The sequence below is a fragment of the Syngnathus floridae genome, chromosome 1, assembly GCF_059516105.1.
Source record: "Syngnathus floridae isolate MCC-2025c chromosome 1, RoL_Sflo_1.0, whole genome shotgun sequence".
NCBI lineage: Eukaryota > Metazoa > Chordata > Actinopteri > Syngnathiformes > Syngnathidae > Syngnathus > Syngnathus floridae.
In genome coordinates this window covers 22,406,102-22,432,147 of record NC_142413.1, presented here as the reverse complement: position 1 = coordinate 22,432,147, position 26,046 = coordinate 22,406,102, and the positions used below count along the sequence as shown (strand labels likewise).

Sequence of the window (26,046 nt, the reverse complement as noted above, 5' to 3'; positions counted from 1 at the left end):
ATGAATCTGATGACATCCACCACACTATCAGTGGAGTGAATGGTCTGTCTGATCAAATCCACCAAAATCATATTACACCACCTGCACCACAATTTAGACCTGGTTCCACCTGGCTTTGGGTCTATAGTCCACTTTCTGTCATTAAATTGCCAGGTCCGCCAGGGGCATGTGATGGAAAATGCCCTCAGTCTGCTGGAACACCGCCCAGCGCGGTTTGCCAAATTTCCAAACATGTTAAACGAGACTTGGAGACGAAAATGAAGACGCACCAGTTTTCACACAGGGTGCTCATGTGCCTGTCGACAAAAATATGGCCCAGTTTTGTGCTTTCACAGAACCTTGCACGCGTGTTTTACGAATGTGGCATGTAACAAGCGTACCAGATTATGTCCATGCAGCCACAATCATCCATCCGATCACTTTCTATATCATACCCCATTTGCTGTGTTCTAAAAGGGGAGCAAACACTTGGAGCGTGTCCCAACTGACTTTGCACAAATGGACAGCTCACCAGGCTATCACAGGGTAGGCAACTAGCAATACTCCCATTCACAGTGTCAGTGATGGGAATGGAGCCCATGCTGTCTACAAAGATGTCAGAGACTAGTAAACCACTGTAATATAATTAGTCTTCAAACACAAATACTAATAAATATTTTAATCCAATGTGTTTTAATTGTTCTTCAAGAATGAAAATGGGGGTTGTGACTGAGAGACAATGGATAGAGAAACAACTATTTACAAGGAGTGCCGCAAAGCATGCTGGCAGGTGTGTGGCCTCACCTCGACTAGAAATAATTGCAACAATAGACCGATATCCAATGCACAATATATATTTTATAGATCTGTGTAACTAAAGAGTTGTGAACTAAAATGTAAACAATGGAAATGGAGAAACCGTATAGAACTGAAAGGGATCGGACAGTACAGCCAAGTGCGTAGCGACAGACTTTATTGTGGAAGGGGATGATGGGAATAGCTGGCGCTGGAGCGACGATCTGGGTTGGGTGGACAAGCAGTTCTGTGGATTCGAATTGTAAAGTCAGTTTCTCAGGGACAGATGAGCGAAGCATCACGGGACAGACTGACACTCGGGTCTGCGCTGGCGGCGCTGATATAGCGCTGTCCATGAGCCCGTGGCAGGTGACGGCGATTCCACTGACAGGGGGGCGCGGTCCTGTCACAGGTGGCGCCAGCACGTGACAAGAACTGGTGTTTCTTATGTTGCTTACCTTCAATTAAGTGTTCAGAATAAACAGATGTATGGACTGTGTATCTGGCCAGAGTCTAGATAGGTAGATAAATAGAGAGATATGCAAACAACACAAAGCAAAACAAGAATACTGAATTTCTTATCGCATGAAATATCAATACAAGTCTGCTTAGATAGACTCCACCTTGACCAAATGGGGAGAAATTACTATTGAGGCAAGAGAATAGTTTTTTTTTATCTTCATTTTATTCGTATTATTGTTTTTAATGAGGCCAAACAATTTAATTTCTCTTGCTAAACATTTTATCCATAGTTGCAAATACCTCAAGATGAGGTCAACAGTTGGAAGAATGATGTAAAGCTATACAAAGAAATCCTTGCATAACTTGACAAGCAAAAATACCCACAGACTATTTTCATTAATGGACCTTCTTGCTCTTTTGTAATGAGATCCTGACAATATGTTTTTAATTATATATTATTTAACATAATTTTCCTTATGTATTATTTTTATTTTTGGTGTTGTATCAACCGTACACTTTTCTGTGACAATGATGTATGTCTGAACTGTTTGTGTTAGGAATTTTTTTATTTTATAAAAAAAAAAAGCTCAGCCCGCCATCCTGTGCTTTGTTTACGTCATCCCTTTGGGCGTGGACGCACGTTCGGGCGCCTTTCAGGGTTGCCAAATTAGTTTTAAAGACGCAATAAAGGTTTTGATCATATTTTGTCCGATTTAGATATTGTTTCGTATTTTCTAACAGTTAAAGCAATCAAAGGATTTTCAATGATTTTAAAGGACTCTAATGCTAATTAACTTATCAATTGAGTCTCAAGCGTGCTTTCGTACTTCTTGAAGGAGGTTAGTTCAAACCCCTGGCAACCTTGCCTTCGGTTACTTTCGGCTACATCGCGCTCTCACGGAGGCCTTCGCGTTCCCTTTCCGCATCGTGTTCTCTCTGTGATTATTTAAGGTAAGTAAAACTCTCGCTGTTTTTTTTAATACTTTCTCCAGGTTATATTTTAGATCCTGTTGTATGATTATAGCTACTAGCAGGGTTTTCAAACGTATTTACCCATTTAGTTAGCAACTGCTAACCTGGAAGCTAACAAGTTAGGCTATAATGGCGCAGGCTGCGAGGGCCGCTTTTGTTCTTCAACCAGGGTGCGGTATTGTGCACGCGCGCAAATATGGAGAAAACCGGTCATTAACTATTCATGTGGTATCTTCAGTGTGTGAGAGCAATAGTTGTAATTTGCCATACTTAATATTGTAGGAATTGGCAATTTGCAATGAACGCACCCAAGTATTACATTCTATGAAGTAGCGCCAGTCATTCGGTGAAGCGTAACAACTTTGTATTGCGGCCGTATACAGATTTCTCTTCTGTGTGCATTATCCTTCTAAACGCAAAAGTCAATTGTTACAATCCAGTCCAAAACATGAGTAGTACTAAAAGATACCGCGAACCACGTCTGTGCTTATTTCAATTAAACGCATGACTGTGCTAGTGTCTGAATGTGTACACTATTCCCTTATAACGTGCTCTATTAATTAGTTACGCAATTTTGTAAGGGTGTCCGAATGTCAATGGAGCATATATGTAGGACGCACCAAATTACCCTTATGCGCTTGGTAAAATAGTGACCATCGATATTTACTCAAAAGTTGAATATAGACCACAATGCATTGCGAGCAGGTAAACAACATGGCGCAAGTGGGACTATCAAAGCGGCATAGTTACATCCCACTGGTATAATTCATTCATTTTATTCAAGAGAAAATATCTACAGCAAAGGAATTAATATTTTCAAAATGTATATATTTTTCATTCACAATAAATAGGTGAAGATATTAATGCGCCGCTTCATCATGACACGTATGGTGGTCACCTAATAGACGACGAGGAGAAAACTACTGAGCTGTTAGTCCGAATTGATAAACACGACTACTTTCTAGTGCCACATCTAGTGTGGGACTGTGTAGTGAACAAGAGGCTAGGGCCAGGGGGAGGGGGGGATATTCGGACACAGCCTTGGTCTGCCCTTTTGCGATGTCTCATATAGAACCCCTATTAAAAATTCAATGTTTACTGTGAAGTTTCATATGTGAGACTGATTACAATGTTTTGTTGAAAGGCTTGTGACCAGATATGGCTGATGAAGGGTACGTTGTACGAATCAGGGGTCTGCCTTGGTCCTGTTCGGTGGATGAAGTGCAGCGTTTTTTCTCAGGTGGGCCTCTGTGATTACTTTAAGTGTTGGTGGGGGATGAAATAAGTAGTTGGTTCCAATGTATCTTACGTTTCAATTTTAGATTGTAAAATTCTTGGCAATGGTGGCGGCATCCACTTCACTTCCACAAGGGAGGGTCGTCCCAGTGGAGAGGCATTTGTCGAGCTGGAAGCAGAAGAAGACCTCAAGCACGCCTTGAAGAAGGACAGAGAAACTATGGGGCACAGATATGTAGAGGGTGAGCGTAATTACAGAGACACTACTCTTATTCATTGCCAGAATGCATTCCATGCACTCTTGTAAATATTCAATATAGAAAGAGACAAAAATTGTTTTTTACGCCTCTCACATGCTTCGAATACATTGAAATGTATTTAAAACTATTAAAAACCTCTAGTTGCATTGTGGTTTACCTTTTCATTTAACCTTTAATGGGGATCACAGTCCAATGTAAATTGTCTTTTTTTCTAACAGTGTTTAAATCAAACAATGTGGAGATGGATTGGGTCATGAAGCACACTGGTCCAAACTGTCCAGAGACAGCCGGCGATGGGCTTGTACGATTACGAGGTCTCCCCTTTGGCTGCAGCAAAGAGGAGATAGTCCAGTTTTTCTCAGGTAAGAAGTTTTCTTCATCTGCGACTGTGATTTGATCTGCCCTCCAGTCGTCTTTTATTGTTTCCATTCTCTCATAGACACTGAACAATTCATGTCCATTTTACGATTCCAAACCCCACTGACATTGAGGAAGAGTTATAATAATCTTTTTCGTTATTCCAGTATTGAGATACATCTCTTACAGTGATAGACATTCAAAAGAAGCTCGGGATAATTTACAGCTTTGCTTTGTTCAAGGGCAGGAATGTGCTATGCAAATGAGATGTGTCTGTATTTATTATTTTTTCCGTATCCCCTTTTCATTACTCACCATTTTGTTTGCTGCCATTATCACCTAACAGCTCTTGTTTGTCAGTTCTGAAGCTTCATCAATGAAGTGATCGATTTGCAATTGCTAAATTAAATCTGCCATTTTTGTCATTGATTGATCGTTTTGCGTAATTTTACTTCCCTCATATTTCAGATTCGCAAATGTGAATACTTTCTGGATTCTTTGCACTTCTGTGACAATAGATTGAATATTTTTAGCTTCTGGACAAGAAACATGTAAGCGTTGGCATTTTTTCCAATGTTTCTTCACAAACGGTTAATTGATTAATCGAGAAAATAATCCACATCTTAATTTGTGATGAAAATAATTGACAGTTGCAGCCTTAGTCATTTTATTTCAGTAAGGAAAAGGAAAGCAGTGTAGTCCAAAAAGAGCAAAGTCAACACCTGCTCTGTCCTGCTTTACCATACATGCATCATTGACGAGTCAAGCTATATAAAAAGTCATCTGCGGTATTGGACCAGTTTAAAGTTAGTTTTGTCACTTTGACCTTATTAATCGAAGCGTGCCGGCACACCCTCGGTGAAATATGGCAGGGTGGAGCACGGAACATATTGCAAACATTTCTTTCCTTCATTTGGCTGAAAAAAATTTAAATGGACATGGCAATGTAAGCAACACTCAATGTTAATTGGAATGTCAACTGCCAGATTGTCTCTTCATCTACAGACCTGATACTAGCCGAATGTGCCCCTGTCCATCCCTCTACCCATTCGTCTATCATTTCTTACGCTTGTAATCTGTTCCAAATTGACACTGGCCGCGCCGTTTAACAACTTAACCGGTATGTGTGACGATGTTTAGAGTGTTCCATAAGTTTTCTCTCTCTCTCTCTCTCTCTCTCTCTCTCTCTCTCTCTCTCTCTCTCTCTCTCTCTCTCTCTCTCTCTCTCTCTCTCTCTCTATCTCTATCTCTATCTCTATCTATCTCTATAGAGACATTTCTTTGTGTGATTGGGCATGTGATTTAATATGTTCCCCGCTGGGGTTATCTGTCCTTGGGTTGAAGGGTTGGAAATCGTGCCAAATGGGATAACTTTGCCGGTGGACATCCAGGGGAGGAGTACGGGGGAGGCCTTCGTGCAGTTTGCTTCACAAGATATAGCTGAAAAGGCTCTAAAGAAACACAAGGAAAGAATAGGGCACAGGTGGGGATGGTTGGTTGGTTGGCTGGAAACATTGCTGCTTTTCTTATGGTGTGCACCCTCAACATCAACTCACTTGACACGTTGACTTTGTTCCACAAACATATTAACAACCTACATGATAGTATGCAACACATTGTTCCTTGGAAACATGTTTGTAAAAGTAAAATTGACAAATTCTGGCAACAAATAGTATGTCAGTAGTCGACTGATGTGTAGCGGTTTGTATTGGTAAGGATAATCCCCGGATGCCAACTTTGCAAGGACACGGAGCTCACCTTCACAGGTAACGCTGCCCCACTAATAACAGGACAATGGCTGCCACGGCAACAACACGGGGCTTCTGATTTTGAGTTCTAAGTAAATCCAGGTAACCATAAGAAAAGTCCAATTTGGCAAGCTTCTTTGTTTGCAGTTAAACTCCATTTCAATTAACATGGCCTAAGCAACATACCGTCTTACTGTGATGGGCTACACCAAGACAGAATCTGCTTAAGCAAACCCCGCCGCTAAACCTTTCCCCGTTCCCTCACTGTGCCATCCTATGCACACTAGGTACATTGAGATCTTCAAGAGTAGCCGCGCCGAGGTGCGAACTCATTATGAGCCCCAGCGGAAGCCCATGAGCATGCAGAGACCGGGGCCGTACGATCGGCCTTCTGGTACACGCGGCTACAACATGATGAACCGGGGTGGCTCCTACGACCGCATGCGCCGCGGAGGCTACGGAGGAGGTGTGTCGAGCGGACGAAGAAGTGAAATCCGATTTGGTGATCAATTGTTGCGACATTCTCTCCATTTATTGCCAGCATGGCACACGTGGTAATGCGATGGGAAATAATTCCTCCTAAATTGTCTTCATGTCGATGGCCTAGGTGTTTCTGACAGCCGATACAACGACGGCGGTGGCTCGTCCTTCCAGAGCACAACGGGCCACTGCGTCCATATGAGGGGGCTTCCTTACAGAGCCACAGAATCGGACATCTACATTGTAAGGCCGAGTTGACCCCGCAAGGCCAAATTAGATTACTGCAAACGCTTTTGGCACTATTTTTGGAGACCGTAAGGTGTTAAAGCCCCTTTGCTGTGCTTGTTTTTGGCAGTTCTTCTCCCCATTGAATCCGGTGCGCGTTCACATTGAGGTCGGCCCCGACGGCAGGGTGACTGGGGAGGCTGATGTTGAATTTGCAACACACGAGGACGCTGTGGCTGCCATGTCCAAAGACAAAGCCAACATGCGTGAGTTTGGCAGAAGTGGCACTGGCAAGCTCAAAAGTCACAAAGCTTAGGAAACCTTCCTTGATGGTGGTGGTCTATTTGTGTCCCTCAGAGCACCGCTATGTGGAGCTGTTCTTAAACTCGACAGCAGGTGGCAGTAACGGCACATACAGCAGCCAGATGATGGGCGGTAAGTATGGCTTGCAGCAGTCCAACTTCTTGTTTTGTTGCAAGCACAACAGAATGTCTATATTCACCCGTTGATTTTCCTCACAGGGAGTCAATCATCATATAGTGGTGGCCAGCTGAGCTCCGGCTATTCAGGTGGCTACAGCAGCCAAGGGAACATGGGCGGCTACAGTGATTATAGTGAGTGCCTTAGCATTTGTCCTCAACCCCAAAGACCTTTTTTAGTGTAGATTACCATGGAACGCTGGGGTCCTATATTGTATATTTTCTCTCTCTTGTTAGGTAACCAGGGTGGAATGGGAAGCAGTTACTATGGTGGTGGTGGAGGAGGCGGCAGTAGCAGAAGTTCTATGAATGGACTCAGTGGGGGTTGGGGCATGTAGGATTTTTTTTTTTTTTTTTTTACCATTGTTGTACCATTTAGTTTTTTGTACGTGTGTGTTACCTCGCCATTTTGCTGCAATTAAATGTCTCACCCATAAATAAACAAAAGTTCAAGGTGCGGTTGTGAACGTATTGCATTTGTGGGCTTTGTAAAAAATGTTTTACACTGCATGGTCCAGAGAATAGGAAAGTCTAGCATTGTCTGCTATCACAGTTGTGACCTGTTCGTTCCTCTGTCTTAAGGGGGCTCCATTTTCAATACTGGATTTGGTCTGTTATTTCCTCAGACACGCAAATGCAAGCCATCTTGTATTGATGTTCTACCACATTTTGTAAGAGTGCACGAACAAACGTAATGATTCAGACCTTGTTTCAGCTTTCTCAACACTTTTGTTTAATTTACAGTGCAACAATGTAAATCAAAATTCAAATTGACAATTGCAGCATACTTGAGGTGACTAATTGCAAGGCACTTTTTCTTGACGCGAACCATCGGGAGCAAGTCAATCTGGAATCAGTTGACATGACCTGTCTTCTGCCTGTAATGCTATTTGTATTTTCTGTAAGCAAAGTGAATAAACTAGTTGGACTGTCATGAAAACATTGCAAATTTTATTCATTCTTTATCAAGTTAAAAATGTGTAGTTCTCCAGATTATAGAAAACAGCTCTTGTGTACACAATCCACCACAAAGTTAATACATTCTAAAATATATTTTATTTTTATCTTTCTATACACTATTTGCAAAGATGCAAGAGGACCGACGTAAACTTAGCTACTGCAGTGCATTGCAATGTGAATAATAAAATGAGACAATTCTGAAAAAAAACAAAAAAACTTTGTGGAACCTCAGCATACCTACATAATAAAAAAGCTGACAGTAAAAGAGTTCATTCAGTCCTGGCTAACTTGACAGTCAACCCCGGCCCCCAGAAAAGTACAATTTAACAGTAATGCATCCATGCAATACATGGATGTTCCTGAATTTCAGGTAGCAAGTTCAGTTCTACCCCAAATTGACATTCATGAACAAACGTGGTGAAACCGTGTCTGTGCGGCGTGAGAGCCAAATGGTGGCGGATCAGTATTGTGTCAAGAAGATTTGGATGAATTCCTCTGCAGCAACAAGGAGTGACACATGTCACAAACCCGCACGGGACGAGGATACGAAGGTAAGGCCAGCTCGTTACTGGAACAAGTGCTGCAGTAAATATCGCCGCAATTCCTGCAGTGGTGCTAACAACCAAACCGGGCGGGTGTGAGACAGCAACATTGGAACGCTTGTCTTCGATCTGAATGAATAGAAAAGGAGAAATTACCTTTCTTCGTGAGATGGAGAACTCTTTTTGGCATTGCTTGCATTGTGTGGCCTCGTCATCTTTTAACCAGGCGTGGCCCTGCAAGGGACAAACGGTATTTAACAGTGTTTCAAATATATAATTAAGAATAAGATTTCCCATTTTACCTTCAGGGCTTTGTTAACTTCCTTAAAATCCTCCATCTTGAGTTTAGACCTTGATGGGAAAAAAAAAACATGACATGAAGTGTCACTGGCAACTAAAACAAAATTGGTCAACTTGATTGTGCACTGACTGGCTGAGATGCAGCCCCATCTCTTGCAAAGCCTGCTCTTGTTGCTCACACATCTGCTGCAGCTGCTGCTTCTCCTCTTTCAGATCCTGCAGCTCCTTTCAATAAATAAGTAGACCATTCATCTACCAGAAATGAACAGTTTCATTGAAATAATGTGAGCTCTACTCCTTCAAATGAATCCCGGAATTACTGACAGCGTGCAGGCCTTGGAGTTGTTGCAGTTGCGTGCGAAGCTCAGCACTGTTGTCCTGCTCCCTCTGGAGGCTTTTCTGAAGGTCTTGTCGCTGTTCCCGTTCAACCACAAGGTCCTTCTCCAAGCCCAGCCTGACCACACAGAAGACAAAGAAATTTGAATGTCCAAATTGTCCACTTTGAAACATTGTGAATTCATACAAGGCCTGACAAAATGGACAACGATGAAAGTTTAATATCATTTAGTTTTTCTCTTCTTGAAGCACAAACTTGCAGTTGTGCCCCTATTTTATTATAAATGCACAAAGGTTTTTACGGTTAACAGAAACAAATGAAATAGATCAAACGGCATGGCTCAGTGACACAGTAGGTCGTCTCCCAATCAGAAAGTTGTGGGTTTGAGCCGCAACTGCTTTTGCATTCAACAAATTGCTCTTTGTATGTAACAAACTAAAACTAATATAAAACTATAAAAAAAACATAGCATTTTCCAAAAAACAAAAACTAGCAAAGCTTCTTTGACGACTAATTAACATTAAACGAATTTGAAAAACCAAAGTCAAAACAAAATAACAGTTATGACAAATCCCAAAGTATTATAACTTCCACACCGCACAAAGACAAAGTGTGTACCTGAGCGCATCCAGGTCACTCAGTTGTTTTTCAAGAGCGCTCACTTTTGCCTCCAGCTCAACCCTCAAGTCTTTATCTGATTGGTCGCTCTTCTCTCGATCCCTTTCGGAATTCTGAAGCCTAAAAAGCATGTTGATTCATTAGCATCATCAATGTGATCAACGCTCAAAACGTACCTCAGCTCCAGCTCTGTCATGGCTTTTGCCATGTCTTCCATCTTCCGCTCCAGCTGTTCAGCCTCTGCCTGTTTTTTGGCCGCCTCTCGTTCAAAATCCTGCAGAGCACCAAAGTTGGTTAAAATGCTTCTTGTGTTTAAGTCTAACCACAAGCTCGTACTTGTGCTTTGTTGAACATTTGAAGGTTCAGAGTTTTGACTTGGTCCAGCTGGAGTCGTAAGGCGGCCAGTGAGTCTTGTTTCTCGTGTGAGTCTTTCTCCAGGAGCTTCATGGCCATCTCCATCTCCTGCTTCAGCCCCAACTGCAGCTCCAGCTCTCGCTCCAACTCCTAAACATTGCCAACAGGTCAGATTGCAGACGCCGCAAATTCAATAGAGACCACCAGATGTTAAGGCGCATGATGTGTATGATGTCACAAATTGCTTAATTGCCCCTTCTTTGGGTGAATGGCCTCGACATGTTCATACACTAAATAGCAACTAGTTCTGAGTGATTGATGATGGATACGTGACCTGGTGAATGCGCTTTTCTTCCTTGTACTGCTTCCACACAACATTATACATTTCATCCAGGCCTTGCCGGGTTTGTCTGTACGTCTCCAGCTCCACCTGGCTATCCTGAAGTACTGCCTAGAAAAGCAAAACAAAAAACACGACATGCTAGTTTATTTTTTTCCCCCCATTTGGAGTCATGTCAAACTAAAGCATTTGCATTCAGACCTCTTCCTTTTTCTGACTGGCCAGCAAGATAAGCTTGTTGTCTTGTCTCAGTTGTTCCTGTTCTTCACGCAGAGCGTTGATTCTGTCTGTCGCAGCAGCCAGCTGAATGAGAGGCAGACGATCAGAAACAGTCTTTGTGGATTATTTGTTGTGCATTTTGTATTTACCCAAATATTTAAAAAAAAAAAAAAGGAAACTGAAGCCTCCCTGAGATGCATTTGATTCATTCTGAAATAACAATCAACCCCTTCCCATTGACAACTGATTGAACTTCTGACCTCTTCTACAAGTTTGCTGTTGGTTTTCTCCAGGGAGTCCATCTTGGCCTGAAGATCTGTAACGGTGCCACTGAGGTGACGATTCAATTCTTCAATGTAATGCTTCTGATCCAAGATGGCGGTCATTTTGGCGTTACTGAAAAGACATAAATGAGACAGAAACGGTGAGAAGATGAAAAACCTTTTGGAAATGTCATTTTAGACTAGAGGGGCACCAATTTTGTTGAAAAAGAGGTGATCTTTCACAACACACTTATGTGCAGTGGCACAGTGGTCACCAGTCACAGACCTTGATTTGTGAGCAGATACTCACTCTTTCGGGGTCTCAGTGCTTGTAGAGTCTTTCAGGTAGAGGGAGAAGTCAATGACTCCCACCTAAATAAGAGAAAAGCACCGTTGTGTGTCCTGCTGTAAACAATACAAAGGGATACGTTCGCTCACTCACTTGAGAATCCAGATCTTCTCCTTTAATACAGAGGTTTGCATCGAGTACATTGAGGCCCACAAGCAGCCCCCCCATCACCGCTCCTTCCTCCTCCATCACCAGGGCCCCGGGGTCATAAAACTCACTAGGACACAAATGTGATAATAAGATGGGAACATGGCTACATATTAGACATGACTGAATGAAACTCTTCCTAACCTGAGGAGATCTTTGCAGTCCAACAAAGCTTTTATATAGTCAGCCATTGTCTTTTGCATGAGCGCTAAATGCAGCCACGCCCTTCCTTTCCCCAAACCAGTCCTTAAAGACAAAACAGACACATTTTAGTTGAGAAACAAATCATTTTTGAGAAACAAATCATTTTTGATACTGCCTGGCCACATTTGGGTCAAGGGTTACAAGAGCCTATCCCAGATGACTTTAAGACAGGGGTCACCAACCTTTCTCAAAACGAGAGCTACTTCCTGGGTACTGATTAAGGCAAAGGGCTACCAGTTTTAGACACACTTCTGAAATAGCCAATTTGCTCAATTTAGCTTTCACTATGTGTTATTATTGTCATTTCCAGTTCACATGTAAGTGTGATTTTAACAAGAATAGAAAAAATACAGTCAAACCTCGGTTTTCGACCACAATCCATTCCAGAAGGCGGTTCGAGAAGCGAATCGGTCAAATTCTGAATCTATTTTTCCCATTACAAATAATGGAATTTTTAAAAATCCGTTTCAAGACAAAAAAACCCGCCTTTTTTAAGCATGTTTTCATTTGCGCATATTTACTTATCTATTTTTTCCCATTGCAAATAATGTAAAAAAATTTAATCCGTTCCAAGACTACAAAAAAAAAACCGCCTTTTTTTGTTTGTTTGTTTTTTAGCATTTTTGCATTTGCGCATTATTGTCTAGTTGCTCAACTGCAGCGCACCGCCGAACACGCAACCGTAGCGCGTCACCCACCGCGCAACTGCACCGCGCTGGTCGCATTGTTGTGACAGTGCCGTCGCTGAAATTTAGAAAATATTTTTAAAGTTCTGATGTACTTTCCGAAATTTAAGAGGACCTAAGCGCGCAGGGAGCTTAATTCTGTTCGATCGCGCAACTGCAGTGCACCGCCGAACGCGCAACCGTAGCGCGTCGCCGACCGCGCAACTGCACAGCGCTGGTCGCATTATTGTGACAGAGCCGTCGCTAAAATTTTGAAAATATTTTTAAAGTCCTGATGTACTTTCCGAAATGTAAGTGGACCTCAGTACGCAGGGAGCTTAATTTGGTCCGATCGCGCAACCGCAGCGCGCCGGGCGCTCACAGTCGCATTGCTTTAAGAGCGTCTTTGTGTTTTAGGATGTCTTTACTGCTCCCACTTGCTTTCTTTGGAGGTATGATTAGGGGTTTAATACAATCCTCAAAGTAACGAAAATACAATAACAACGGAGTCCGTCGGCATCCGGCCGCGCGGTCGGGTTTTCTCGGGTCCTCCCGGCTCATCTCGCGAGGTTCGACCTACGAATTTTGTTCGACAACCGAAGCAAAACAAATCTCAAATTTTTTGTTCGAATTCCGATTTGTTCGAGAACCGGGACGTTTGAAAACCGAGGTTTGACTGTAAAATAAAGAGATGCAGCTCACTGACAAGTGCCGCTATTTGAGCTAATTTTAGAACAGTCCTGCAGGCGACTCATGCGGTCCTCACGAGCGACCTGGTGCCCGCGGGCTCCGTGTTGGTGACCCCTGCTTTAAGAAGATGCTTTTTTTTTTTTTTTTTTTTTTTTTTTTAATTACCTACACTCCATTCAAAAGCAGGACTTTATTTTTACACTGACAGACATTGATTATGATCAGTTGCTGTTTTGGCCCGTGAGATGTTAGAGAACATGAAGCCCTAAATTGAAACCCTAACACGAGTTTAAAGCACTAATTTGAAACCCTGCACATTTTCTAGTTTACAATAAATAAATTAAGATTATTTGATGGGATGTCAATTCAATTAGCAAAGTCAGGCCAAAAAAAATGTGCCGTATGCTTTTGCCTACCACCATCTAAGAACTTTGGATTCTTGGTCTAATTTAAACCCTAACCCTAGTTTTAAACCCTAGTTTGAAGCCCTAACCCTAGTCTAAAACCCTATTTTGAAACCCTAACCCTAGTTCGAAACACTGACCCTATTTTAAATTACAGTTACACCAGCAAATAATTGGTCAAAGCATACTTGATGCCGGGCATGTCTCTGGCACTTGTGGCTATGTTGGCAGATTCTGGACACAACCGCTCTGTCAGTTCCAGGGGTCCCCAAATGGATTTGCTCTGACTGATGAAGGACTTCTTGGCTGGGGAAAAAATAAACTAAACTGACATACAGTTACTGCTATTACAGTTCACGTTTTCGAAGCGTTACCTTTTAGCCCATGTTTGAGGCAGTGCTCCAAGACTAAGAAAAACTGCTGCAAGGGCGGGTACTCGGAGTCCAGCGTCCTGCCCAAACTTAGTGAGGATTGGATTAAAACTTTGATGCTGAGCTTCAACATGCTGAGAAGATTGGCTCTTTCTATTGCCATCGGGTCTTTGGGAGCAAGCACTGATTTTTTTTTTTTTTAACAGAAAGCACAAACATTTTAAAAACATTAATCAGACTTCTGTAGAACGTTTTACTATGAGCGTCGCTTTACATTGAAAGCAGTTAAAAGATGTATTGACATCTTGATAAATAAATAAATACTTGTGATGACATAACGGCGTACTAGTTAGTACACGGATCTTAAAGCTATCGAACAAAAGCTCAAACGGCTTTCCGTGCAAAACACGCCAGTAAGACGTCTGAGAAAGACATTCAAAACATAGAAAGCCTGCATGACGACGGAGGCATAACATCTAGATTTCCCCTCTGGATGTCATGTGTCTGACATCTGACAGCTATAGAAAACTCCAAAGAAAAGTGTCGGTCTAAGCCGAGGGTATCGCTATTCTATCCTACATACCTGGAAGCTTCTTTCCAGTGTAGGCTGAATCAGTTTCGGGCTCTTTTTGTGCCGCGGTGTTCTCAGTAGAGTTCCTACGGGCAGAAGCGTAGCTCACCCCACTACTAAGTGTCTCGGTGGCCTTGCGAGCCAGCGACAAAAGAGGAGCCGACCAGCGGCTCTCCGACGGCGACCTCTCAGCCGGGCCGAGAGCGTTGTTGTCGCAGGCAATGTCGTCAACCTCCGTATTTGAAAGTTTGGCGACCTCTTGCTCTTGTTGCATGTCACCATCTTCTGCATTTGTATTTAACTCTCCCAACTCGTCGGCCATGTTTGCCCCCCTCCTTTCTTGCATAATAATCACGTGTCACGTCACACAGTGATCATTTGGGTGGTCATTAAAGCGAGCCTAAAATTTCACTACCGCCATCTATTGGCTGGAGTGCAAACTGCAGCGACGGAAATCCATAATTCGTCTGCCCTTTGACATGTGAAGCAAATTTATTGTCAAAAGTGACAAAATTACTCACACTCTTGACCTAAAGGCAAAAACACTTGCATTAAAAAAAATTGTACCGATTAACAAAGCAAGGAGGAGAACGTAGAGATCTGTTTTCAAATAGTGTAAAGTAAAAAAGTCTTCAGAAAAATACAAATTCAAAGTACCGACATGAAAAATAAAAAACAAGTATTTGTACTTTGTTACTTTTCCCACTGTATGAATAATTGTCAATTTTGCACATGAAGGCCTTTGAGACTTGTCTTGACTTGTGTATATAAATAAACTTGACTTAACTTAAAGGCCCAGAGACACCGGTATATGTATAAATCGGTTTTAGTTAGCTTATGGGCTTATAAATATAAATTGACGATCAAAACAACGAAAAGGAAGCTGTTGCTCTGAAAAATATAGTTTAAATTTGCCGCGCAGACGAGTTTCACTGCACCGAGCCGCCAGCCGGAAGTGACGTCTCATGACGTCTCAAGTTGTACGCGTTTAGCTTCAGTGAATGTAAACAAAAAGAGAAGAGGGGCCAGCGCGGAGACGTCGGGCCAGGTTTGCGGCCAACCCAGCTCGCCTAGCCGTGCCTTCTATTCTCCTGGCGTACGTTCGTTCGCGGGACGACAAGATGGGTTGCGTTCGCCTGATAGGATCCACGAACCGGACAGTGCGTGCCTGCTGTGTGCTCGTGTTCACAGTGGCCTGGTTGACTGTCATCTTTCCGCACTCTGCTGTGCATCGGGAGCGGCTAGCGTGCTGTCACTCTTATTGTTCATCTTCTTGTTTTACTTTTCCTGTGTTGTTTACTTGTATGTGCGTTGTGAACTCTGTCTTATCACCCTGGGATAGTGAGAAACGTAATTTCGATCTCTTGACATGCGGAGGAATTGACAATAAAGGAGGCTTTGAGACTTTGACTTTGAAAAGTATGTCGAAGCGTGACGGGAGGGGCACGATTCAGAAAACGTGCTCAGCTCGTCGAAAAAATGCAATTTAAGCAATAAAATTAAAAATGCGCCTAAACCAAACGCTGCAGATGTTCATTTCTCCATACGCAGTGGTCAACTCGGCACTCTAAAGCCCCCTGAGAACTTTTTACTATGCCAACCTAACCACAGTGACGGGAGAGGCACAATTCAGAAAACGTGCTCAGCTCGTCGAGAAAATGCGATTTTAGCAATAAAATTAAAAATGCTTATAAAACCTAAACCAAACGTTGCAGGTGGTCATGTCTTCATGTGCCGAGATCAACTCGGCACTCTAAAGCCCCCAAGAGCACTTTTTACTATGCCAACCTAACCAGAGTGACGGGAGGGGCACAATTCAGAAAATGTGCTCAGCTCAGCCCAAGTGAACTGCTAGATTCATCATATTCTGCGTCAAAAGAGGTTTCTGAATCGGATAAAATGATGCTCATATTGCCGCTAGAAACGGAGCTGTCGCTATCATATGCCATGTTGTTTGGGTTTGTTGACATCCAGATGTACAACTTGTGACGTCACAGTAATGGCGCCGCCAGTGTGGCTTCGTGCGGGACCCGATCGATAAACTGGCATTTCATCTTAGCTTCATTCTTAGTAATCGGTGTCCATTTTTAATTTCCAATGCGGCAAATGTGTTCACTTTATACATTCTTATCAAATTCCGTTCTAATTGAAAAAAAAAGGGATGTCTCTAGGCCTTTAAAAACCTATGCCTGTCTTGAAATGTTACTTTGAAACCCTCAACCTTGCATGACACCCTAACACTTTCCTTCAAGCTGTAGAAACTCCAATTCATTCTTGTTACTGCTATAACTAGGAGTTAATGTCATATGGAACATGTATATGTATAACTGCTTTTAAGACCACCCTGTATTTGACCAGGATTTGCGGTCCGCTGTTGCAAACAAGGTTGAAATCATGATTTTGCAACAACTGCTGTTGAGTAGATCAAAATTTGTCTTACACAGAAATTGAGATGCCCTGATGGAAGCCTGTGCACCTAGTTGTTTATGTTTCTGATGTGTGTAACTTAAGACACAGCGGTGGTCTTATTTTGCAGCAAGGGTTGTGCCTTCCTTCAATGTATTGTCCGGTGAGAGGCGTTCTCGTTTAATTTTTAAATTTCTCATATTTATCAACAGGGATGTTAGCATGTGCCAGAGATTTCTGCATTTGTGTAGCCAACGCTACAGTGTGGTTTTGCAAGCATCTTTATAGGATGGCCACTTCTTTGGAAAGTCTTAGTGTGGACTGATGAACCCTGAGACTCTAAGAAATAATTTTGTAAGCTTTTCCAGCTTGTTGCATGTTCCAATTCTTATGAGAGCTGTTGAGTGTGAAACATGGTTCACATATGGAAATGATTCTTCAGAAGTTTATTTATTTATTTATTTATTTATTTATTTATTTATTTATTTATTTATTTATTTATTTATGGGTTTTTGCTTGGTAGCATCTTAAATCAACATTTAACGTTGGCTGATTCTGAACCCTGATTTGCTCTTTGAGAAGGCTTTAGTCGAGCGCTTTGTAGTTCTATCAACTACCACAAGGTAGTGCGCGCGAGCAAAAGGTTTTCGCACGCCCACTCACTGCTGCCTTATTTTCCTGTTTCCTCAGTGAACGATCAATTACGTACATCTGTAAAAAATAGAACGCATTTACTAGCTTTTAACTCTGTTTACGGAATAATTTGTGAATCCTCATAGCCACAGTGCTCTCTAAAACAGTTAAACCAATATATAGTGCTTTACTTGATGCTTTTTAAAAATCGTTTTATAAAGTAAAAACTTAAGTGTTTGTGAGTCGCAAATATCTACATGTACATATTTTTACTGTGTATTTTTTTATATTTTGTTTACTTATTTTCAATACTCCACTGAATAATGTTTCTAGCATCATTAGTGTAATAAATGCAATAAAACTGTGTGTGTGTGTGTGTGCGCGCGAGTGTGGGCGCGGCCAAGATCGCGTGCCCCTTAAATACGCCGGAGCCTCTCTTCTGATACTCTTTCGCTCCGCGTTACGCACAAGCTACCCTCGTGCGAGCTACCATCAAGAGGTCAAAACCTGGCGGAATAAACTGACGCAAATCCATTAGGGGAAAAAAAAAAAAAAAAAAAGAGTATTTATTTATTTATTTATTTTCAAATTTGTTTCCCCACTACTTCTTCAAGTGTTGCCATCATGAGGATTTGGAGTGTTGTACTTTTACTGCTTCACGCACTGGGTAAGCTTATATGTTGAATAACTTCCATTATTATTCTTATTTATAATGCCTCTCTCTAAGTGACAGTATATTACATTGACGTGGTTATAAAACCCTGCAACCCTTATAAAGTAACTTGTAAACCTGCTAACTTTTTTTTTTCCGCCAACCATTTTCTTGATGCCAGGACTATCCAAAAGCTAATAAGGGCGTCTCGCTATTTCAGCGCGTGCTTTTATGTAACTGGATCCATTTATTTTTAACTCATATTCTTGTCTGACATTCGCTGTCTGCTCACAACTCTTGAATGTGAAAGCTTGTGAGTGTGGCCTTTCATGAATGTATTGTGTTTTAAGTCAAAACTTCCTCAGGGATAAGTCAATGAATGCCAGTAGGTCTTTGGTGCCTGTAATACACACACTAAAAGCGCAAAGTCCAACCCCCCATTGAAAGCCTTGGGAGCATGTTTCAACTTGTCCATATTGGTCCGCCCACCTTGGCACACTCCTCAATTCACCCCAATGAGAGCAATCCCGGTCTATGCGCATCCTAACTCTTCCGGGTGTTTTCTTTGTGTCCAGTGGCATCCAGACTGGCTTGCGGCGCGGCGGTGGACCGTTATGACAGCAACAGGCAGCGGCACACGACTGTCATCAACTTCCACGACACTAGCAAAGACAAAAGGCTGGAGGAGGAAAGCAGAGAAGGCGCAACGGTCGCGACACGGGAGGATGAGGATGAGGAGTATGATGATGAATACTACGACGATGGGGATGAATATGAGGACAGCACGTCCGGGGATGATGAAGTGGAAATGCCAAGAGGTGAGGACTTGAGAGTCATCACAAATCATAACACCTCTAGCAGATGTGTTGACAATGTGTGTCTTTTATTTAGTTGCAATGTCAAGCAAGCCCCGAAACCCATCTGCCATCGTGGAGGCCAAAAATACAGAAGGACAGAGAAGACGAGGGAAGGGAAGAAAGAAGGGGAAAGGGAAAGGAAAGAAAAGGAATCCTTGCCTGAAGAAATATAAAGATTATTGCATCCACGGCACCTGTCAGTACCTGAGGGACATTCGACAGCCCTCCTGTGTGTGAGTACCAAATCCACTTTTAGATCCTCTCCTTACTCTAGTGCAGTGGTTCTTAACCTTTTTGGAGGTACCGAACCCCATCCGGTTCACATGTGCTTTCACCGAACCCCTCTTGGGGGGGGGTGCTACCGGTGTATTCGGCCATCTGCGGACGGTGGGTGGAGGGGTGCTACCGATGTATTCGGCTATCCACGGACAGGGGGTGGGGGGGTGCTACCGGTGTATTCGGCCATCCGCGGACAGGGGGCATGAACCCCTGAAGCCAACTCACCGAACCCCTGGGGTTCGATCAAGCCCAGGTTCAGAACCACTGCTCTAGTGTTATAAGACTCCAGGAATTTTCACAATTGGAAACTTTCTATTGGAATTAATAAGAATTTATGGGAATAAATAATAATAAACAATAAAAAAAATTGAAGATTGGACATTGTTAGGGAACTTTAAAGTAGCTGGGGAAAATGAATTTTCACATAATGCTGAGTAAAATAACTACATTTCATGCAAGTATACAGTTGACTGTTGCTTTGTTGATTTTTTTGTTGTTGAGTTGCGAGTCAAAATTTGACTGGGCAAGGAGAGTTTCTATCTTGCTTCTTAGATGTTTGCTTATGACAAAACAAAATGTTTATATTTATGTTTGAATATGATACATTTCCATGAAACTACTCTCAAGTCCCAGTTAATTTTTCAATTAAGCGGGCCAAAAGCTAAACCTCCTAGCACCTAACTGGAAAATGTCCTTTGCTTCATAACCCCAATAATGTAGGAACCTTTCCGTCCATGTGCAGGTGCCACCCGAGCTATTCAGGGGAAAGGTGTGAATTGGTGACCCTGCCCGTTGAGAGACCTCAGGAGGGCTACAACCGCACCACGGCTCTGGCCGTAGTGGCCGTGGTGCTCTCGTCCATTTGCCTCACCATCATTGGCCTTCTACTCATGCTCAGGTGCGCCCAACGCCACGTGAACACACGCAGTTCCACATACATGCATACACTCCAGCTGTACAGGGAATCGCAAAGGATGATTTGTTTAACAAGTAGGCATAATTAGCCCCGTTTTCTGATTGATTCCAGGTTTCACAAGCGGGGAGCATATGATGTAGAAAATGAGGAGAAGGTCAAGTTAGGGTTAGCGTCCAACCACTGAAGAGACAAAGGGTGAGTACATACAATCTCAATTCAATAGTATGTTTAGGGCATTTAGTGGTCTTCTATTAAAAATCATCCACAGAGGAAGACTAATTTGACTAAATATGAAAAGTACCTGACGCAAGTATTCAGACCGTTACAATTATATACCGTTATAGTATAGCTGACTTTTGGGTCAGTTACTGCAGTTATATTCAATTGACAAAAAGCCTTTTGGGCTCTGGAATCCAAGAAGGAGCCTGATGGGTTCATTCGGCTAGAGCAGGAACGGGCAACTTAAATGATGGAAGGGGTCACAATTTTTCAAAATAGCAAATAGCGAGAAATTGCGTATAATTTACGCCATGTGTTTCGCGGGCCTCTATTTGCTCATTAAGGATTGGGAAACCTATGGTGCGTGGGCTATACACTATACAGACTGAGAAGGAATTTGGCCTGGTCCATAATTTAAATCTAAAACCAAATGGCGCTTTGGAAGAATTCTACTAAAACGTTCCAAATGATTTAACCAACAAATGCAAGAAGTATATGTTTGTTGACGCCAAAACGTTTCACCACCCTGGTCTATATTTTTCCCCAAGATACATAAATAGACGAGATAGTGTAGCGAAGCGCAGGGCTAATATCTCACACTGACACACGTTTCCTTCCACGTTTTTGTATAAATTGCAACGCTTATCTCATTGTTTGTTGTCTTTTCTCCTCTCGTGTTAGGCAAAGAAGCGGCGATACTACCTCAAAATAGAAAAATAATTGAACCACGGAAGGAGGTCCTGGTGAAAAGCAAAGGAACACAGACGGATGAAGAAGGGAAACAGGGGGCGTCCGCTGCACCCTTAGCTGGATGTTCACGTAAAAAAAAGACACAAATGGACAGCTCAGCGTATCCCCGTAGGCCCCAGGAGAAGAAGACAGCCACATCTTAAGGTGGAATATCGGAAGGGTTGGGGATGGACCGGAATGGAAGTGTGGCAAGCACTAGACAAGAAGTAGAAGAAGTGAAAGGAACATTTGCTGCTTCCTGATTGTGTGAAAAGAAGTTTCAGACTGAACTGAATCTGATTCAACATCAACAAAGAAAGAGCTCAATCTGAATCATTGAAAACGAAAAAAACAAAGAAAAAAATACGCAACATTTTATATTTTCCCGCACAAGCGCATTGTTTTTTTTTTCTGTACAGTAAACAGTATATTTATACTTTTTAATTTATTTATTTAAGCTAACTGTATTTATGTAAGTTTTAACCTCCTTCAACAGTTTAAAGTGGATGTTACAGTTGTTTTTATATTCCTTATTGGATTTTATTTATTTAAGATAAAGTAAAATGCTTGCAACTCCTGGACACAAAAAGTGTTACGAAAAATATAACACATTCTGATTTCATTTTGGCACTCAGAGCATGATCAGTAGCACTGTGATGTTTTTTTTTTTTTTTAATGTTTTTTACTGCTTAGTGTTATTTTTGTTTGTTTTTTAACTGTCATTTTCACTGAAAACAATCTTAGCGGCATCCCGCTCAACATGGGACAGTTGAGGGTTGATTGGTGATAAAATCCCTCAGAGTTGTCTGCGTCTGAGGATTGAGTGCCAAAATGGTGATGAAACTTTCAAAAGGGAGTCCAACATTACATTTGGGGCCTGGCACCAAAGAACTGTTGAAACAATTTTGATATCAATCCCATGTCATTATCCACGTCTTACCATAATTTAAAGAGAAATTCTTACAATAACAAGCAATAAAATGTGAATTCAAGTGTTCGACGCTGTCAAAAACAGCAGTTCTGAAGTGATTTTTAAAAAAGAAAAGTGATTTAATTAAATAAACGATCCAAATTCTTAACGCCTGTGTGCTGCGTCTTCATTTACTCAGGAGTCTACAAACTGGAACAATGATGACATTGTGTTTCAGTCATCAGTTAAGTAAGGTCAAGGGTTTTTTTTTAGCTCTTGGTTTCACCTCCGGACTCTGCTAACACACATTATTGTAATATTTTAAAATGTCTCGTCAGGCTCATGATGAATTACGCCAACCTGTTCTGTTGGCTCAGACTTGAGTTGTATTAATAGTAAACACAATATTTTCATTTCCGATCTGAAGCACCTGCATCCTGCAGTCTCCTGAGGCAAGCACACATGTTGAGTTTAAGGTTTATGGAGTTTATGTAGCCTTTAAATTTGACTTTTACAGTCTGGGAACAGGCTGGTCACTTCATCATTCGGCCATTTCATCAAAAAGAACAAACAAAATGATAATTAACCGCCTATTACCTATTTTCTGACTCTATTGACTAAAGCCTGCAGGAAATGATTATGAAACAAATATTTTTAGCTTTAGGTGACGGTTACTTCATTTTCTTTTAACTTAACTCATTCACTGCCAATGACGACTTTTGACATCAAACATTGGTTTTAACTGGGCTGGTACTAATGAGTGAATGTATCTCAATTTTCAATGAGTAGCCTATATTTGAAATGCAGATTGCCGACATCATCAAAATCATCATGACTGATCAATGAGACACCTTACAGCCATGTGAACATTTTCAACACATGTTCAATGTGGTGGACACAGCAGTCTACGGCGACACACTCACAGTGTTACACATATGGCGAACCCAACAGATGTCATGTTCAAAGACACGTCACCAGCGAGAACATCTGAGACCTCGGCCGCCCCTGGATGCCACTGGGGCTCACAGAAACCACATGCAGTAAATAGTCGCAGGATGCAACAATGCTGTCATGTATGTGCCACACGCGGTTTTAATGAGGTTTGAGGACACCCGAAAGACCCAGCTGGGCTCAAAGGCAAGCTGAAAGTGACTCACCCCTTGAAGTCACCTCCTACACGGAAGTTGTTACATAGCCTGTGTATGTGAGTGTGTGTGTCGGCTTTGCTGGTGAGGGTTAACCCAACTTTTATATGTAAAAAGCCACAGTACTTCCTTAGAAAAACGCAGGGAAGATGTATGTTCAAGCCCTTCATTTCCTTACTCATTATTCTGTCACATTTAAAATAAAATGGTGCCTCAGCATATTCAAATGCTTTGACAGTGAATCTCCATTTATCACAGGGAATACGTTTCAGAACCGAGATACGTGAAAGTCTGCACTATAGAACGATTGTATAAATAAAAATGACTTTTATATCCTTTGAGCACATTTTAATGTTTTAAAACATACATTTAAAGTGTTCCTTTGCACTCATTCTGGCTGTTTGCAAAAAATGGCAACCACCTTAACAAAACTTAAGAAAATGAAAAGGAGACTCTCTCTTGCCTAATTGCCCAATAATGAGGCAAGCGTGCTTGCTTCAAGATGTATTTTTTACTCCTAGTTGAGGTACATAAAGCAAAAGAGTTAAAAATTACATACAGTACCTAAACACCAGTACATTCAACCACACTCAAATGTTCTTTTCCAGAAGTCCATTTGACTTTAAATCTTCAAGCTTAATGCTAGCATATAATACAAAATGGCATAGATGAGCAAGACCAAATTAGTATCGCTGTTATAGTAATTATTATACTTGTGCCCCCTGTTGTCTACACACTATTCTAATGAATACGGATTTGTTAAAATGACCTACTGTCAATACCTTAACCTTGGATAACAAAGAAATGGATGAGTAACAAACAAATTGCCTTGTCGTCGTTGCCTTTCATGTTTAAGTTAAAATTGCTCATCGGTTATTTTTTCAAACATTTAAACTCACACTAAGACTAATTTGTGACATGAATGCGCATTAGCGTTTGCACATACGTGTATGTGTGACAGGGGATGGTCACTTACAGTAGTCAAGCCACCTAATCCTATCCCCTCAATGTCAAGTAGCAAAGACACCGAAATAGTGTCGTGCCGTCATGCTCGCATAGCTGCTATTCCCAGGATGACGGAATGCTGAGAGAAGAACGTTCGCTCTGTTCTGTTTCTTAAGCACAGAGGTATGTAACATTGAACTTGTGATTACATTTACAAGAGGCACTGTAAACTGTCAGGCAAGAAATTCAGTACCCCTGGATTCCAACAATTCAGTTGAACATTTTTTTAATTTTTTTTGCAGTGCATGTTTTGTTTGCATGATTTTCTATGTGAAGAATTGTCCACCTTTGAGGTTCCACTATAGTGTGAAAATATGCTCCGTCTGGGTTGTGAATGAGATACTTAGCATGTTTCTGGTAATGCCATGTCACCGCAGTATCATTGACCCATGATCATCCTTGTCTTTCCAAAGAGTTTTTCTCAGCATCTGCATATGGACTGAATAAAAACAGGTGATGACCTTCCTGACTATTCATCCGTGCCCTGGTCAGCACTGAGATTGGCTGGCTAACCCACAAGAGTCTAAAGCAGTGGTTCTTAACCTGGGTTCGATCGAACCCTAGGGGTTTGGTGAGTCGGCTTCAAGAGTGCGGCAGAGCTGGTATGCTATTCCCCCCCACCCCCACGGATGGCCGAACACACCTGAATGTCGTGTAAATTCGTGATAACGCATATCAGAACTGGTCTTGCAAAGGCAACAGCAGAAGTCACACTGATTTGCTGGTATGTCATTCCCCCCCCAAAGAGGGGTTCGGTGAATGCGCACATGAAACTGATGGGGTTCGGTACTACCGCCACCCCCAAAGAGGGGTTCAGTGAATGCGCATATGAAACTGATGGGGTTCAGTACCTCCAAAAAGGTTAAGAACCACTGGTCTAAAGTAAGCTAAGGCTCCATCAAAGGATCACTCTGCAAAGTATAATTGAATAGACAGTGGCTGGACTTGATTCAGTCTCAGCGAGGATGGTGAGTTTGTTGTGGAAAGGTGCTTCCTGCCCTACCAAGAGGCAACAATGGGTGCTTTTCATGGAAGTGCGTACGCCGACAGTTGGAAATGCAATTATTTTCTTACTGCACCTCATCAACAGGAGCTGATGTTGTTAGGTGCTTAAATTTTGAATTTACCATAAAGGGCTTGTGTTTGTTTCCATTCGCAGCAGCTGCTGCTGCCAAAGGGAAGCCAGGACTGATGGATGAAGTGGTGACAACATGGCCGCCGTTATGGCGTGACAAAAAAGGGTGCGCACTCAATGGACGAGCGCGTGGACGCTGAGGTTGACAAAGCGACAGAGGAGTGAGGGAGAGATAAGGTCAGCAGTAACACGAGGCGGAAAAGATGAAGACTTCCTGTCACTTCCTGTCCACTACCTGCTTTGGTCTTTATTCCTGTGCTGCATACATCTCTAATATACCCGGCTCCATTTCCTCATCCTGTCTCCTTTTACTTCCTCTTCCTGTGTGCTTCGTCACAAACGGATACATGCACTAAGTAATGAAAGCACATGCCTAATTTTCTTTGAGGATATTTACAGACTGTCCAACATCCTCCAAGTGTTATAAAAATGTGACTCTCACCAGCTACTGAGGACACCTGCATGATCCAGTACAAGAGTGATATCCAAAACGGGGCTTTTTAAATTGACCCACTGCAGCAAACAAATGCATGTTTTACATTTTGGTAACGATATGTAACACAAACACAAAAAGTTGAATTATAGATAGTGGATTTTTATGACAAACATGAAAACATTGCAAATCCCAGAATTTTGAGTAAAGGCCCTATCTTGGTGCTCAGTGCAAATTTAGTGCAAAGTCTAACTGTGGCACATGGGTGGATTTTTATTTCTTTTGGTCTCGATATGTATCAAAATGGGCATTTGTGCCATTGTGGGTGTAAACACAGCTAAGTTGATTCTTGGTCAATCAAATCTCCTCTGGTTCCTTTTAAATCCAGGGAAGGTGAGAT

The 26,046-nt window shown here is 42.0% G+C and overlaps 3 protein-coding genes across 8 annotated transcripts; 2 read left to right on the top strand and 1 right to left on the bottom strand.

The window, feature by feature from the left end:
- The first annotated feature begins 1,950 nt into the window (after positions 1-1,950).
- Positions 1,951-7,933, top strand: hnrnph1 (heterogeneous nuclear ribonucleoprotein H1). Of its 3 annotated transcripts, none has more exons than XM_088387477.1 (11): positions 1,951-2,187; positions 3,353-3,448; positions 3,531-3,686; positions 3,923-4,066; positions 5,406-5,544; positions 6,097-6,275; positions 6,417-6,532; positions 6,645-6,780; positions 6,872-6,949; positions 7,036-7,128; positions 7,231-7,933. In XM_088387477.1, exons 2-11 carry the CDS (start codon positions 3,367-3,369, stop codon positions 7,329-7,331), a joined length of 1,224 nt encoding a protein of 407 aa, XP_088243603.1. In that variant the 5' UTR covers positions 1,951-2,187; positions 3,353-3,366; the 3' UTR covers positions 7,332-7,933. The 3 variants fall into 3 exon arrangements, with proteins under 3 accessions (XP_088243603.1, XP_088243593.1, XP_088243614.1); XM_088387467.1 differs by having other exon boundaries at positions 1,956-2,187; positions 6,097-6,311; XM_088387488.1 differs by having other exon boundaries at positions 1,957-2,187; positions 6,097-6,311; positions 7,227-7,933.
- Positions 7,707-14,760, bottom strand: rufy1 (RUN and FYVE domain containing 1). Of its 3 annotated transcripts, none has more exons than XM_088387456.1 (17): positions 14,340-14,759; positions 13,760-13,939; positions 13,574-13,691; positions 11,567-11,668; positions 11,369-11,492; positions 11,237-11,298; positions 10,924-11,059; positions 10,646-10,747; positions 10,439-10,555; positions 10,087-10,254; positions 9,927-10,024; positions 9,751-9,870; positions 9,120-9,249; positions 8,926-9,020; positions 8,798-8,846; positions 8,652-8,729; positions 7,707-7,892 (listed from the first exon to the last, which is right to left on the bottom strand). In XM_088387456.1, the coding sequence occupies exons 1-17, from the start codon at positions 14,671-14,673 to the stop codon at positions 7,836-7,838; spliced, it is 2,070 nt and encodes a 689-aa protein (XP_088243582.1). In that variant the 5' UTR covers positions 14,674-14,759; the 3' UTR covers positions 7,707-7,835. The 3 variants fall into 3 exon arrangements, with proteins under 3 accessions (XP_088243582.1, XP_088243575.1, XP_088243567.1); XM_088387449.1 differs by lacking the exon at positions 7,707-7,892 and adding an exon at positions 7,923-8,568 and having other exon boundaries at positions 8,926-9,011; positions 14,340-14,760; XM_088387441.1 differs by lacking the exon at positions 7,707-7,892 and adding an exon at positions 7,923-8,568 and having other exon boundaries at positions 14,340-14,751.
- A 3,048-nt stretch (positions 14,761-17,808) lies between these two features.
- Positions 17,809-22,097, top strand: hbegfa (heparin-binding EGF-like growth factor a). 2 transcript variants are annotated; one of them, XM_088392777.1, is made up of 6 exons: positions 17,809-18,033; positions 18,594-18,836; positions 18,910-19,108; positions 19,897-20,052; positions 20,182-20,265; positions 20,971-22,097. In XM_088392777.1, the coding sequence occupies exons 1-5, from the start codon at positions 17,991-17,993 to the stop codon at positions 20,252-20,254; spliced, it is 714 nt and encodes a 237-aa protein (XP_088248903.1). In that variant the 5' UTR covers positions 17,809-17,990; the 3' UTR covers positions 20,255-20,265; positions 20,971-22,097. The 2 variants fall into 2 exon arrangements, with proteins under 2 accessions (XP_088248903.1, XP_088248910.1); XM_088392784.1 differs by lacking the exon at positions 20,182-20,265.
- The last annotated feature ends 3,949 nt before the right edge of the window (positions 22,098-26,046 follow it).